The 14642-nt window shown below is 48.9% G+C and overlaps 1 protein-coding gene across 1 annotated transcript in view; it reads right to left on the bottom strand.

Annotated features, from left to right (window-relative positions):
* The window catches only part of LOC148506415 (tyrosine-protein phosphatase non-receptor type substrate 1-like), a 151101-nt gene that overhangs the window by 24149 nt on the left and 112310 nt on the right, over window positions 1-14642 (bottom strand). The window contains exon 4 of the mRNA XM_088446803.1: window positions 6064-6167. Within this exon, the coding sequence (XP_088302929.1) occupies window positions 6064-6167 (104 nt within the window). The remainder of the gene's footprint in view (window positions 1-6063; window positions 6168-14642) is intronic.

The following is a 14642-nucleotide window of genomic DNA, read 5'->3' as shown; positions in this document are numbered from 1 at the left end:
ACGTTTCTGTCCTGACCTGTACATGAACCTGTGCCCTATTACGTTACTGTCCTGACCTGTACATGAACCTGTGCCCTATTACATGTTACTGTCCTGACCTGTACATGAACCTGTGCCCTATTACGTTACTGTCCTGACCTGTACATGAACCTGTGCCCTATTACATGTTACTGTCCTGACCTGTACATGAACCTGTGCCCTATTACATGTTACTGTCCTGACCTGTACATGAACCTGTGCCCTATTACATGTTACTGTCCTGACCTGTACATGAACCGGTGCCCTATTACATGTTACTGTCCTGACCTGTACATGAACCTGTGCCCTATTACATGTTACTGTCCTGACCTGTACATGAACCTGTGCCCTATTACATGTTACTGTCCTGACCTGTACATGAACCTGTGCCCTATTACATGTTACTGTCCTGACCTGTACATGAACCTGTGCCCTATTACATGTTACTGTACTGACCTGTACATGAACCTGTGCCCTATTACATGTTACTGTCCTGACCTGTACATGAACCTGTGCCCTATTACATGTTACTGTCCTGACCTGTACATGAACCTGTGCCCTATTACGTTACTGTCCTGACCTGTACATGAACCTGTGCCCTATTACATGTTACTGTCCTGACCTGTACATGAACCTGTGCCCTATTACATGTTACTGTCCTGACCTGTACATGAACCTGTGCCCTATTACATGTTACTGTCCTGACCTGTACATGAACCTGTGCCCTATTACATGTTACTGTCCTGACCTGTACATGAACCTGTGCCCTATTACATGTTACTGTCCTGACCTGTACATGAACCTGTGCCCTATTACATGTTACTGTCCTGACCTGTACATGAACCTGTGCCCTATTACATGTTACTGTCCTGACCTGTACATGAACCTGTGCCCTATTACATGTTACTGTCCTGACCTGTACATGAACCTGTGCCCTATTACATGTTACTGTCCTGACCTGTACATGAACCTGTGCCCTATTACATGTTACTGTCCTGACCTGTACATGAACCTGTGCCCTATTACATGTTACTGTCCTGACCTGTACATGAACCTGTGCCCTATTACATGTTACTGTCCTGACCTGTACATGAACCGGTGCCCTATTACATGTTACTGTCCTGACCTGTACATGAACCTGTGCCCTATTACATGTTACTGTCCTGACCTGTACATGAACCTGTGCCCTATTACATGTTACTGTCCTGACCTGTACATGAACCTGTGCCCTATTACATGTTACTGTCCTGACCTGTACATGAACCTGTGCCCTATTACATGTTACTGTCCTGACCTGTACATGAACCTGTGCCCTATTACATGTTACTGTCCTGACCTGTACATGAACCTGTGCCCTATTACGTTACTGTCCAGACCTGTACATGAACCTGTGCCCTATTACATGTTACTGTCCTGACCTGTACATGAACCTGTGCCCTATTACATGTTACTGTCCTGACCTGTACATGAACCGGTGCCCTATTACATGTTACTGTCCTGACCTGTACATGAACCGGTGCCCTATTACATGTTACTGTCCTGACCTGTACATGAACCGGTGCCCTATTACATGTTACTGTCCTGACCTGTACATGAACCTGTGCCCTATTACATGTTACTGTCCTGACCTGTACATGAACCGGTGCCCTATTACATGTTACTGTCCTGACCTGTACATGAACCTGTGCCCTATTACATGTTACTGTCCTGACCTGTACATGAACCTGTGCCCTATTACATGTTACTGTCCTGACCTGTACATGAACCTGTGCCCTATTACATGTTACTGTCCTGACCTGTACATGAACCTGTGCCCTATTACATGTTACTGTCCTGACCTGTACATGAACCTGTGCCCTATTACATGTTACTGTCCTGACCTGTACATGAACCTGTGCCCTATTACATGTTACTGTCCTGACCTGTACATGAACCTGTGCCCTATTACATGTTACTGTCCTGACCTGTACATGAACCTGTGCCCTATTACATGTTACTGTCCTGACCTGTACATGAACCGGTGCCCTATTACATGTTACTGTCCTGACCTGTACATGAACCGGTGCCCTATTACATGTTACTGTCCTGACCTGTACATGAACCGGTGCCCTATTACATGTTACTGTCCTGACCTGTACATGAACCTGTGCCCTATTACATGTTACTGTCCTGACCTGTACATGAACCTGTGCCCTATTACATGTTACTGTCCTGACCTGTACATGAACCTGTGCCCTATTACATGTTACTGTCCTGACCTGTACATGAACCTGTGCCCTATTACATGTTACTGTCCTGACCTGTACATGAACCGGTGCCCTATTACATGTTACTGTCCTGACCTGTACATGAACCGGTGCCCTATTACATGTTACTGTCCTGACCTGTACATGAACCGGTGCCCTATTACATGTTACTGTCCTGACCTGTACATGAACCTGTGCCCTATTACATGTTACTGTCCTGACCTGTACATGAACCTGTGCCCTATTACATGTTACTGTCCTGACCTGTACATGAACCTGTGCCCTATTACATGTTACTGTCCTGACCTGTACATGAACCTGTGCCCTATTACGTTACTGTCCAGACCTGTACATGAACCTGTGCCCTATTGCATGTTACTGTCCTGACCTGTACATGAACCTGTGCCCTATTACATATTACTGTCCTGACCTGTACATGAACCTGTGCCCTATTACATGTTACTGTCCTGACCTGTACATGAACCTGTGCCCTATTACGTTACTGTCCTGACCTGTACATGAACCGTTGCCCTATTACATGTTACTGTCCTGACCTGTACATGAACCGTTGCCCTATTACATGTTACTGTCCTGACCTGTACATGAACCTGTGCCCTATTACATGTTACTGTCCTGACCTGTACATGAACCTGTGCCCTATTACATGTTACTGTCCTGACCTGTACATGAACCTGTGCCCTATTACATGTTACTGTCCTGACCTGTACATGAACCTGTGCCCTATTACATGTTACTGTCCTGACCTGTACATGAACCTGTGCCCTATTACATGTTACTGTCCTGACCTATACATGAACCGGTGCCCTATTACATGTTACTGTCCTGACCTGTACATGAACCTGTGCCCTATTACATGTTACTGTCCTGACCTGTACATGAACCTGTGCCCTATTACATGTTACTGTCCTGACCTGTACATGAACCTGTGCCCTATTACATGTTACTGTCCTGACCTGTACATGAACCTGTGCCCTATTACGTTACTGTCCAGACCTGTACATGAACCTGTGCCCTATTGCATGTTACTGTCCTGACCTGTACATGAACCTGTGCCCTATTACATATTACTGTCCTGACCTGTACATGAACCGGTGCCCTATTACATGTTACTGTCCTGACCTGTACATGAACCTGTGCCCTATTACATGTTACTGTCCTGACCTGTACATGAACCTGTGCCCTATTACATGTTACTGTCCTGACCTGTACATGAACCTGTGCCCTATTACATGTTACTGTCCTGACCTGTACATGAACCTGTGCCCTATTACATGTTACTGTCCTGACCTGTACATGAACCTGTGCCCTATTACATGTTACTGTCCTGACCTGTACATGAACCGGTGCCCTATTACATGTTACTGTCCTGACCTGTACATGAACCTGTGCCCTATTACATGTTACTGTCCTGACCTGTACATGAACCTGTGCCCTATTACATGTTACTGTCCTGACCTGTACATGAACCTGTGCCCTATTACATGTTACTGTCCTGACCTGTAGATGAACCTGTGCCCTATTACATGTTACTGTCCTGACCTGTACATGAACCTGTGCCCTATTACATGTTACTGTCCTGACCTGTACATGAACCTGTGCCCTATTACATGTTACTGTCCTGACCTGTAGATGAACCTGTGCCCTATTACATGTTACTGTCCTGACCTGTAGATGAACCTGTGCCCTATTACATGTTACTGTCCTGACCTGTAGATGAACCTGTGCCCTATTACATGTTACTGTCCTGACCTGTACATGAACCTGTGCCCTATTGCATGTTAGGCAAAGACCTTGCTCATGGAGCTATTTATTCCTGATCACACAGAGAGAAATAAGTGAAGTTAGAATACAGAAAGAAGAAAGAGAGAGAGGTTAGGGACAGAGTAAGAAAGAAAAGAGTATCTAGAAATGTAGAACTACAACCCGAGTGTGACCATGCAGCCTGCAGATCAGAATCAAAGAAAAAAGAAAGATAAGTAACTAGAGAATAAAAAGAAAGATAATATGTAATATCTAACAGCTGTGAATGTGACTTCCCTGCTTGCAGATCAGAATCAAAGAGGCTGACTAACCTACAGATATTACCCATAAGCCCAGTAACCACTCCCCCCTTAATGACAAATAACCTATCCCTGTAATTTAGCAACTGTCAATTCCTAAATTACCCCTCCTTTCACATTATTAACCCCATCCATCCCTGTCAAGAGTTTTATATGCCCTCTGTTCTATGCAAACCTCGGTTATTTTATGAGATAGAGCCGGAACCTGCTGCAGCTGCTTCTGGGGAAGGAGGGCCTGATTCAGAGCTGGACGCTATTTGCGCTCGCTCGTTCTGAAAAAGGGGCCGGCTATTTAAATTGAGTGCTCACTCTTTGCGGTCTGTTGACGCCTCTATGTCTGAGCGAGCGTCCGAAACATGCGCTCACTATTTTGGAAAATACGCCCCTGGCCGCTCGCATCCTACGTCATCTCCGCTATTTATTAGATTAATCGAGTACATCTAAAGGCGTATGAACTGCTCGCAGTGCTTGTGGTTGGATTTTCCTACCGCAATCATGCGAGCAGTTCTGGCTAAAAGACAACCAAGTGACGTGGCCGATGACGCTGCTTTGTTAATTATACACACCCTTAAAATGCCCGTTTTGACCGTTTGGCACGCCTGCGTTTGGATCTCCACTCCCTGTTTTCAAGCACCTTCCCCTGTTACCACCCACAAACGCCTCATTCTGTCACTCAATTAGCAGGCATTCGCTATTTTGCGAGCACACGATTTCCGACCACAATGACTGGTTCGCGCATGCGTATTTTACAACCTATACGCATGCGCAGTTGTGTGAACATCGCTCGGAGCGAACGAGCGGCCGCTTACGAGTGGCTCTGAATCAGGCCCGGAGTTCAGTGATGGACATGAAATGCACTGTGCATTCTGTCCCCCATATGGGGAGGTGAGAGTTTTGGTGTTTGGGGGTGAGGTGGGTGTAGGGTCTGATGCTGGTGTTTAAGCCCCCTTAGATGCTGCCTCTCAGTGGGATCCCCTGGCCCCTGTACAGACACACCACTGCTCTCTGCAGTAAGGAGCCCTCTCTATGTCCTCCTCTGTGCAAGTACCACAAGTCCGGAGAGAAAGGGAGGCCAAGCAGCAGATCACGGACCGGCAGCCAGCGCACAGGCTTGGAGAGACAGCAGCAGCATTTAGAATTCGGTGGCGCCTGGTGCGGACCAATCGTAGCTCGCGTACCGACAGCCAGTCAGGAGTGAGCTGTGATTGGCCTGCGGCTGACACCAACTGCGAGAATTGAAATGCCATCATGCTCGTGCTGTTTCAATGCCTGGCTGCTGTTTCGCGATCTGCTGCCGGGCCCCCCTCCATCCAGGCCTGGGACTCTATACCCGGCAGTCCCCCCCTGATGGCGGCCCTGCATACACACTCACACATACACACTCACAGATATACACTCACACATACACACTCACACATACACACTCACAAATACACAATCACAGATATACACTCACACATACACACTCACAGATATACACTCATGTACACACTGTGATATTATTATTACTGTAATATACCTGAACCTGTGCAGGACTCAAAGCTCACCCCCCTCACATACACACATACACACTCATACGCACTCACATACACAGTGATATAGTACTGTAACGTACCTGTAGGCAGTGATACACTGTGCAGGATACAAGCTCACCCCCCCTAACTCACACACACACACATACACACACACACATACACTGTGATATTACTGTAACGTACCTGTAGGCGATGATACACTGTGCAGGACACAAAGCTCAATATCAATATAACGACCAGAAGCACCCGGACAGGAAACAGCTGCTGATACAGGATGTACCTGTGGTCTGTGGCCAAATCCAGAACCATGATCACTATAACATGACAGAACGAGCACCGTGAAATGCAGACCGTACAATCTGGCAAAGATTTAGTTTTATCTGACAGAAGGTTGAATAAGTAAAATACTATAATTGTTAATAATTTATTGGAGTAGTTTCAAATAAAGCTCTGTAAATACAAACACTCACTTACACCTGTGCAGGCCCAGAACCAGGGGTGGACTGGCCATAAGCTTCAACTGGAATATTACCGGTAGGCCGATGGCTCATTGGGCCGTCTGTTCTTGCCAGCGCACAGATTAAGGCTGACACTGGTTTATTAGTATTCAGTCACAAACTGCCCATGATGGCCCCTCCCTCAGAGACCAGCCACACTCTTACTGCATGCCGGGCACTGCTGATCAGTCCAGGGCCTGGTGCCCAGGATGTAGGGGGCAGTGTCAGGTAGGAGTGTGGCCCCATGAGACAGAGGTAGAACAATGCTACAGGTAAGCTGGCTCCTACCTTCCTAACCCTGGACTTCCCACACTAACTTTCCCATCCCGGGCAGCAGTCGGGTCTCTGTGCACCTGCTGCCAGTTGCCAGATGGCAGGGGCTCGGACTACTGTTCTTCTTATATACATACATATATTTTACTGGGCACATCAGGCTGGCTCTGGCTTACCAATAGTTGGCCAAAGAGATATATGTGTCCTAGTGGACACAGAAATCAGCCCAAGGCTGATCCATCTGTCTCCCAGCTCTGCAACTAGAGGCAGGGAGGGAGCACTGATATGCTGTATGAGGGAGCAGAGATACGCTGTATAAGGGAGCACAGATACGCTGTATGAGGGAGCACAGATACGCTGTATGAGGTATAAGGGAGCAGAGATACGCTGTATGAGGTATAAGGGAGCAGAGATACGCTGTATGAGGGAGCACAGATACGCTGTATAAGGGAGCACAGATACGCTGTATGAGGTATAAGGGAGCAGAGATACGCTGTATGAGGGAGCACAGATACGCTGTATAAGGGAGCACAGATACGCTGTATAAGGGAGCACAGATACGCTGTATAAGGGAGCACAGATACGCTGTATGAGGTATAAGGGAGCAGAGATACGCTGTATGAGGGAGCACAGATACGCTGTATAAGGGAGCACAGATACGCTGTATGAGGTATAAGGGAGCAGAGATACGCTGTATGAGGGAGCACAGATACGCTGTATAAGGGAGCACAGATACGCTGTATAAGGGAGCACAGATACGCTGTATAAGGGAGCACAGATACGCTGTATGAGGTATAAGGGAGCAGAGATACGCTGTATGAGGGAGCACAGATACGCTGTATAAGGGAGCACAGATACGCTGTATAAGGGAGCACAGATACGCTGTATAAGGGAGCACAGATACGCTGTATAAGGGAGCACAGATACGCTGTATGAGGTATAAGGGAGCAGAGATACGCTGTATGAGGGAGCACAGATACGCTGTATAAGGGAGCACAGATACGCTGTATAAGGGAGCACAGATACGCTGTATGAGGTATAAGGGAGCAGAGATACGCTGTATGAGGGAGCACTGATAGGCTGTATGAGGGAGCACAGATACGCTGTATAAGGGAGCACAGATACGCTGTATGAGGTATAAGGGAGCAGAGATACGCTGTATGAGGGAGCACAGATACGCTGTATAAGGGAGCACAGATACGCTGTATAAGGGAGCACAGATACGCTGTATAAGGGAGCACAGATACGCTGTATAAGGGAGCACAGATACGCTGTATGAGGTATAAGGGAGCAGAGATACGCTGTATGAGGGAGCACAGATACGCTGTATAAGGGAGCACAGATACGCTGTATAAGGGAGCACAGATACGCTGTATGAGGTATAAGGGAGCAGAGATACGCTGTATGAGGGAGCACAGATACGCTGTATAAGGGAGCACAGATACGCTGTATAAGGGAGCACAGATACGCTGTATGAGGTATAAGGGAGCAGAGATACGCTGTATGAGGGAGCACAGATACGCTGTATAAGGGAGCACAGATACGCTGTATAAGGGAGCACAGATACGCTGTATGAGGTATAAGGGAGCAGAGATACGCTGTATGAGGGAGCACAGATACGCTGTATAAGGGAGCACAGATACGCTGTATAAGGGAGCACAGATACGCTGTATGAGGTATAAGGGAGCAGAGATACGCTGTATGAGGGAGCACTGATAGGCTGTATGAGGGAGCACAGATACGCTGTATAAGGGAGCACAGATACGCTGTATAAGGGAGCACAGATACGCTGTATGAGGTATAAGGGAGCAGAGATACGCTGTATGAGGGAGCACAGATACGCTGTATGAGGGAGCAGAGATACGCTGTATAAGGGAGCACAGATACGCTGTATAAGGGAGCACAGATACGCTGTATGAGGTATAAGGGAGCAGAGATACGCTGTATGAGGGAGCACAGATACGCTGTATAAGGGAGCACAGATACGCTGTATAAGGGAGCACAGATACGCTGTATGAGGTATAAGGGAGCAGAGATACGCTGTATGAGGGAGCACAGATACGCTGTATAAGGGAGCACAGATACGCTGTATAAGGGAGCACAGATACGCTGTATGAGGTATAAGGGAGCAGAGATGCGCTGTATGAGGGAGCACAGATACGCTGTATAAGGGAGCACAGATACGCTGTATAAGGGAGCACAGATACGCTGTATGAGGTATAAGGGAGCAGAGATACGCTGTATGAGGGAGCACAGATACGCTGTATAAGGGAGCACAGATACGCTGTATAAGGGAGCACAGATACGCTGTATGAGGTATAAGGGAGCAGAGATACGCTGTATGAGGGAGCACAGATACGCTGTATAAGGGAGCACAGATACGCTGTATAAGGGAGCACAGATACGCTGTATGAGGTATAAGGGAGCAGAGATACGCTGTATGAGGGAGCACTGATAGGCTGTATGAGGGAGCACAGATACGCTGTATAAGGGAGCACAGATACGCTGTATAAGGGAGCACAGATACGCTGTATGAGGTATAAGGGAGCAGAGATACGCTGTATGAGGGAGCACAGATACGCTGTATGAGGGAGCACAGATACGCTGTATAAGGGAGCACAGATACGCTGTATAAGGGAGCACAGATACGCTGTATGAGGTATAAGGGAGCAGAGATACGCTGTATGAGGGAGCACAGATACGCTGTATAAGGGAGCACAGATACGCTGTATAAGGGAGCACAGATACGCTGTATGAGGTATAAGGGAGCAGAGATACGCTGTATGAGGGAGCACTGATAGGCTGTATGAGGGAGCACAGATACGCTGTATAAGGGAGCACAGATACGCTGTATAAGGGAGCACAGATACGCTGTATGAGGTATAAGGGAGCAGAGATACGCTGTATGAGGGAGCACAGATACGCTGTATGAGGGAGCACAGATACGCTGTATAGGGGAGCACAGACACGCCGTATGAGGGAGCACAGATACGCTGTATGAGGGAGCACAGATACGCTGTATGAGGGAGCACAGATACGCCGTATAGGGGAGCACAGACACGCCGTATGAGGGAGCACAGATACGCTGTATGAGGGAGCACAGATACGCTGTATGAGGGAGCACAGATACGCTGTATAAGGGAGCACAGATACGCTGTATAAGGGAGCACAGATACGCTGTATGAGGGAGCAGAGATACGCTGTATAAGGGAGCAGAGATACGCTGTATGAGGGAGCAGAGATACGCTGTATGAGGGAGCAGAGATACGCTGTATGAGGGAGCAGAGATACGCTGTATGAGGGAGCACAGATACGCTGTATGAGGGAGCAGAGACACGCTGTATGAGGGAGCACAGATACGCTGTATGAGGGAGCACAGATACGCTGTATGAGGGAGCACAGATACGCTGTATGAGGGAGCAGAGATACGCTGTATGAGGGAGCAGAGATACGCTGTATGAGGGAGCAGAGATACGCTGTATGAGGGAGCACAGATACGCTGTATGAGGGAGCACAGATACGCTGTATGAGGGAGCACAGATACGCTGTATGAGGGAGCAGAGATACGCTGTATGAGGTATAAGGGAGCAGAGATACGCTGTATGAGGGAGCACAGATACGCTGTATAGGGGAGCACAGACACGCCGTATGAGGGAGCACAGATACGCTGTATGAGGGAGCACAGATACGCTGTATGAGGGAGCACAGATACGCTGTATAGGGGAGCACAGACACGCCGTATGAGGGAGCACAGATACGCTGTATGAGGGAGCACAGATACGCTGTATGAGGGAGCACAGATACGCTGTATAAGGGAGCACAGATACGCTGTATAAGGGAGCACAGATACGCTGTATAAGGGAGCACAGATACGCTGTATGAGGTATAAGGGAGCAGAGATACGCTGTATGAGGGAGCACAGATACGCTGTATAAGGGAGCACAGATACGCTGTATAAGGGAGCACAGATACGCTGTATGAGGTATAAGGGAGCAGAGATACGCTGTATGAGGGAGCACAGATACGCTGTATAAGGGAGCACAGATACGCTGTATGAGGTAGCACAGATACGCTGTATGAGGTATAAGGGAGCAGAGATACGCTGTATGAGGGAGCACAGATACGCTGTATGAGGGAGCACAGATACGCTGTATAAGGGAGCACAGATACGCTGTATAAGGGAGCACAGATACGCTGTATGAGGTATAAGGGAGCAGAGATACGCTGTATGAGGGAGCACAGATACGCTGTATAAGGGAGCACAGATACGCTGTATAAGGGAGCACAGATACGCTGTATGAGGTATAAGGGAGCAGAGATACGCTGTATGAGGGAGCACTGATAGGCTGTATGAGGGAGCACAGATACGCTGTATAAGGGAGCACAGATACGCTGTATAAGGGAGCACAGATACGCTGTATGAGGTATAAGGGAGCAGAGATACGCTGTATGAGGGAGCAGAGATACGCTGTATGAGGGAGCACAGATACGCTGTATAGGGGAGCACAGACACGCCGTATGAGGGAGCACAGATACGCTGTATGAGGGAGCACAGATACGCTGTATGAGGGAGCACAGATACGCTGTATAGGGGAGCACAGACACGCCGTATGAGGGAGCACAGATACGCTGTATGAGGGAGCACAGATACGCTGTATGAGGGAGCACAGATACGCTGTATAAGGGAGCACAGATACGCTGTATAAGGGAGCACAGATACGCTGTATGAGGGAGCAGAGATACGCTGTATAAGGGAGCAGAGATACGCTGTATGAGGGAGCAGAGATACGCTGTATGAGGGAGCAGAGATACGCTGTATGAGGGAGCAGAGATACGCTGTATGAGGGAGCACAGATACGCTGTATGAGGGAGCAGAGACACGCTGTATGAGGGAGCACAGATACGCTGTATGAGGGAGCACAGATACGCTGTATGAGGGAGCACAGATACGCTGTATGAGGGAGCAGAGATACGCTGTATGAGGGAGCAGAGATATGCTGTATGAGGGAGCAGAGATACGCTGTATGAGGGAGCACAGATACGCTGTATGAGGGAGCACAGATACGCTGTATGAGGGAGCACAGATACGCTGTATGAGGGAGCACAGATACGCTGTATGAGGGAGCAGAGATACGCTGTATGAGGTATAAGGGAGCAGAGATACGCTGTATGAGGGAGCACAGATACGCTGTATAGGGGAGCACAGACACGCCGTATGAGGGAGCACAGATACGCTTTATGAGGGAGCACAGATACGCTGTATGAGGGAGCACAGATACGCTGTATAGGGGAGCACAGACACGCCGTATGAGGGAGCACAGATACGCTGTATGAGGGAGCACAGATACGCTGTATGAGGGAGCACAGATACGCTGTATAAGGGAGCACAGATACGCTGTATAAGGGAGCACAGATACGCTGTATGAGGGAGCAGAGATACGCTGTATAAGGGAGCAGAGATACGCTGTATGAGGGAGCAGAGATACGCTGTATGAGGGAGCAGAGATACGCTGTATGAGGGAGCAGAGATACGCTGTATGAGGGAGCACAGATACGCTGTATGAGGGAGCAGAGACACGCTGTATGAGGGAGCACAGATACGCTGTATGAGGGAGCACAGATACGCTGTATGAGGGAGCACAGATACGCTGTATGAGGGAGCAGAGATACGCTGTATGAGGGAGCAGAGATACGCTGTATGAGGGAGCACAGATACGCTGTATGAGGGAGCACAGATACGCTGTATGAGGGAGCACAGATACGCTGTATGAGGGAGCACAGATACGCTGTATGAGGGAGCACAGATACGTTGTATGAGGGAGCAGAGATACGCTGTATAAGGGAGCAGAGATACGCTGTATGAGGGAGCAGAGATACGCTGTATGAGGGAGCAGAGATACGCTGTATGAGGGAGCACAGATACGCTGTATAAGGGAGCACAGATACGCTGTATGAGGTATAAGGGAGCAGAGATACGCTGTATGAGGGAGCACTGATAGGCTGTATGAGGGAGCACAGATACGCTGTATAAGGGAGCACAGATACGCTGTATAAGGGAGCACAGATACGCTGTATGAGGTATAAGGGAGCAGAGATACGCTGTATGAGGGAGCACAGATACGCTGTATGAGGGAGCACAGATACGCTGTATAGGGGAGCACAGACACGCCGTATGAGGGAGCACAGATACGCTGTATGAGGGAGCACAGATACGCTGTATGAGGGAGCACAGACACGCTGTATAGGGGAGCACAGACACGCCGTATGAGGGAGCACAGATACGCTGTATGAGGGAGCACAGATACGCTGTATGAGGGAGCACAGATACGCTGTATAAGGGAGCACAGATACGCTGTATAAGGGAGCACAGATACGCTGTATGAGGGAGCAGAGATACGCTGTATAAGGGAGCAGAGATACGCTGTATGAGGGAGCAGAGATACGCTGTATGAGGGAGCAGAGATACGCTGTATGAGGGAGCACAGATACGCTGTATGAGGGAGCAGAGACACGCTGTATGAGGGAGCACAGATACGCTGTATGAGGGAGCACAGATACGCTGTATGAGGGAGCACAGATACGCTGTATGAGGGAGCAGAGATACGCTGTATGAGGGAGCACAGATACGCTGTATGAGGGAGCAGAGATACGCTGTATGAGGGAGCACAGATACGCTGTATAAGGGAGCACAGATACGCTGTATGAGGTATAAGGGAGCAGAGATACGCTGTATGAGGGAGCACTGATAGGCTGTATGAGGGAGCACAGATACGCTGTATAAGGGAGCACAGATACGCTGTATAAGGGAGCACAGATACGCTGTATGAGGTATAAGGGAGCAGAGATACGCTGTATGAGGGAGCACAGATACGCTGTATGAGGGAGCACAGATACGCTGTATAGGGGAGCACAGACACGCCGTATGAGGGAGCACAGATACGCTGTATGAGGGAGCACAGATACGCTGTATGAGGGAGCACAGATACGCTGTATAGGGGAGCACAGACACGCCGTATGAGGGAGCACAGATACGCTGTATGAGGGAGCACAGATACGCTGTATGAGGGAGCACAGATATGCTGTATAAGGGAGCACAGATACGCTGTATAAGGGAGCACAGATACGCTGTATAAGGGAGCAGAGATACGCTGTATAAGGGAGCAGAGATACGCTGTATGAGGGAGCAGAGATACGCTGTATGAGGGAGCAGAGATACGCTGTATGAGGGAGCACAGATACGCTGTATGAGGGAGCAGAGACACGCTGTATGAGGGAGCACAGATACGCTGTATGAGGGAGCACAGATACGCTGTATGAGGGAGCACAGATACGCTGTATGAGGGAGCAGAGATACGCTGTATGAGGGAGCAGAGATACGCTGTATGAGGGAGCAGAGATACGCTGTATGAGGGAGCACAGATACGCTGTATGAGGGAGCACAGATACGCTGTATGAGGGAGCACAGATACGCTGTATGAGGGAGCACAGATACGCTGTATGAGGGAGCAGAGATACGCTGTATGAGGTATAAGGGAGCAGAGATACGCTGTATGAGGGAGCACAGATACGCCGTATAGGGGAGCACAGACACGCCGTATGAGGGAGCACAGATACGCTGTATGAGGGAGCACAGATACGCTGTATGAGGGAGCACAGATACGCTGTATAGGGGAGCACAGACACGCCGTATGAGGGAGCACAGATACGCTGTATGAGGGAGCACAGATACGCTGTATAAGGGAGCACAGATACGCTGTATAAGGGAGCACAGATACGCTGTATGAGGGAGCAGAGATACGCTGTATGAGGGAGCAGAGATACGCTGTATGAGAGAGCAGAGATACGCTGTATGAGGGAGCAGAGATACGCTGTATGAGGGAGCAGAGATACGCTGTATGAGGGAGCACAGATACGCTGTATGAGGGAGCAGAGACACGCTGTATGAGGGAGCACAGATACGCTGTATGAGGGAGCAGAGATACGCTGTATGAG

The sequence above is a fragment of the Taudactylus pleione genome, unplaced genomic scaffold, assembly GCF_031769625.1.
Source record: "Taudactylus pleione unplaced genomic scaffold, aTauple2 ptg000405l, whole genome shotgun sequence".
Classification (NCBI taxonomy): domain Eukaryota; kingdom Metazoa; phylum Chordata; class Amphibia; order Anura; family Myobatrachidae; genus Taudactylus; species Taudactylus pleione.
Note: the sequence above shows the minus strand (reverse complement) of the source record. Positions and strands in the feature narration are given on the sequence as shown.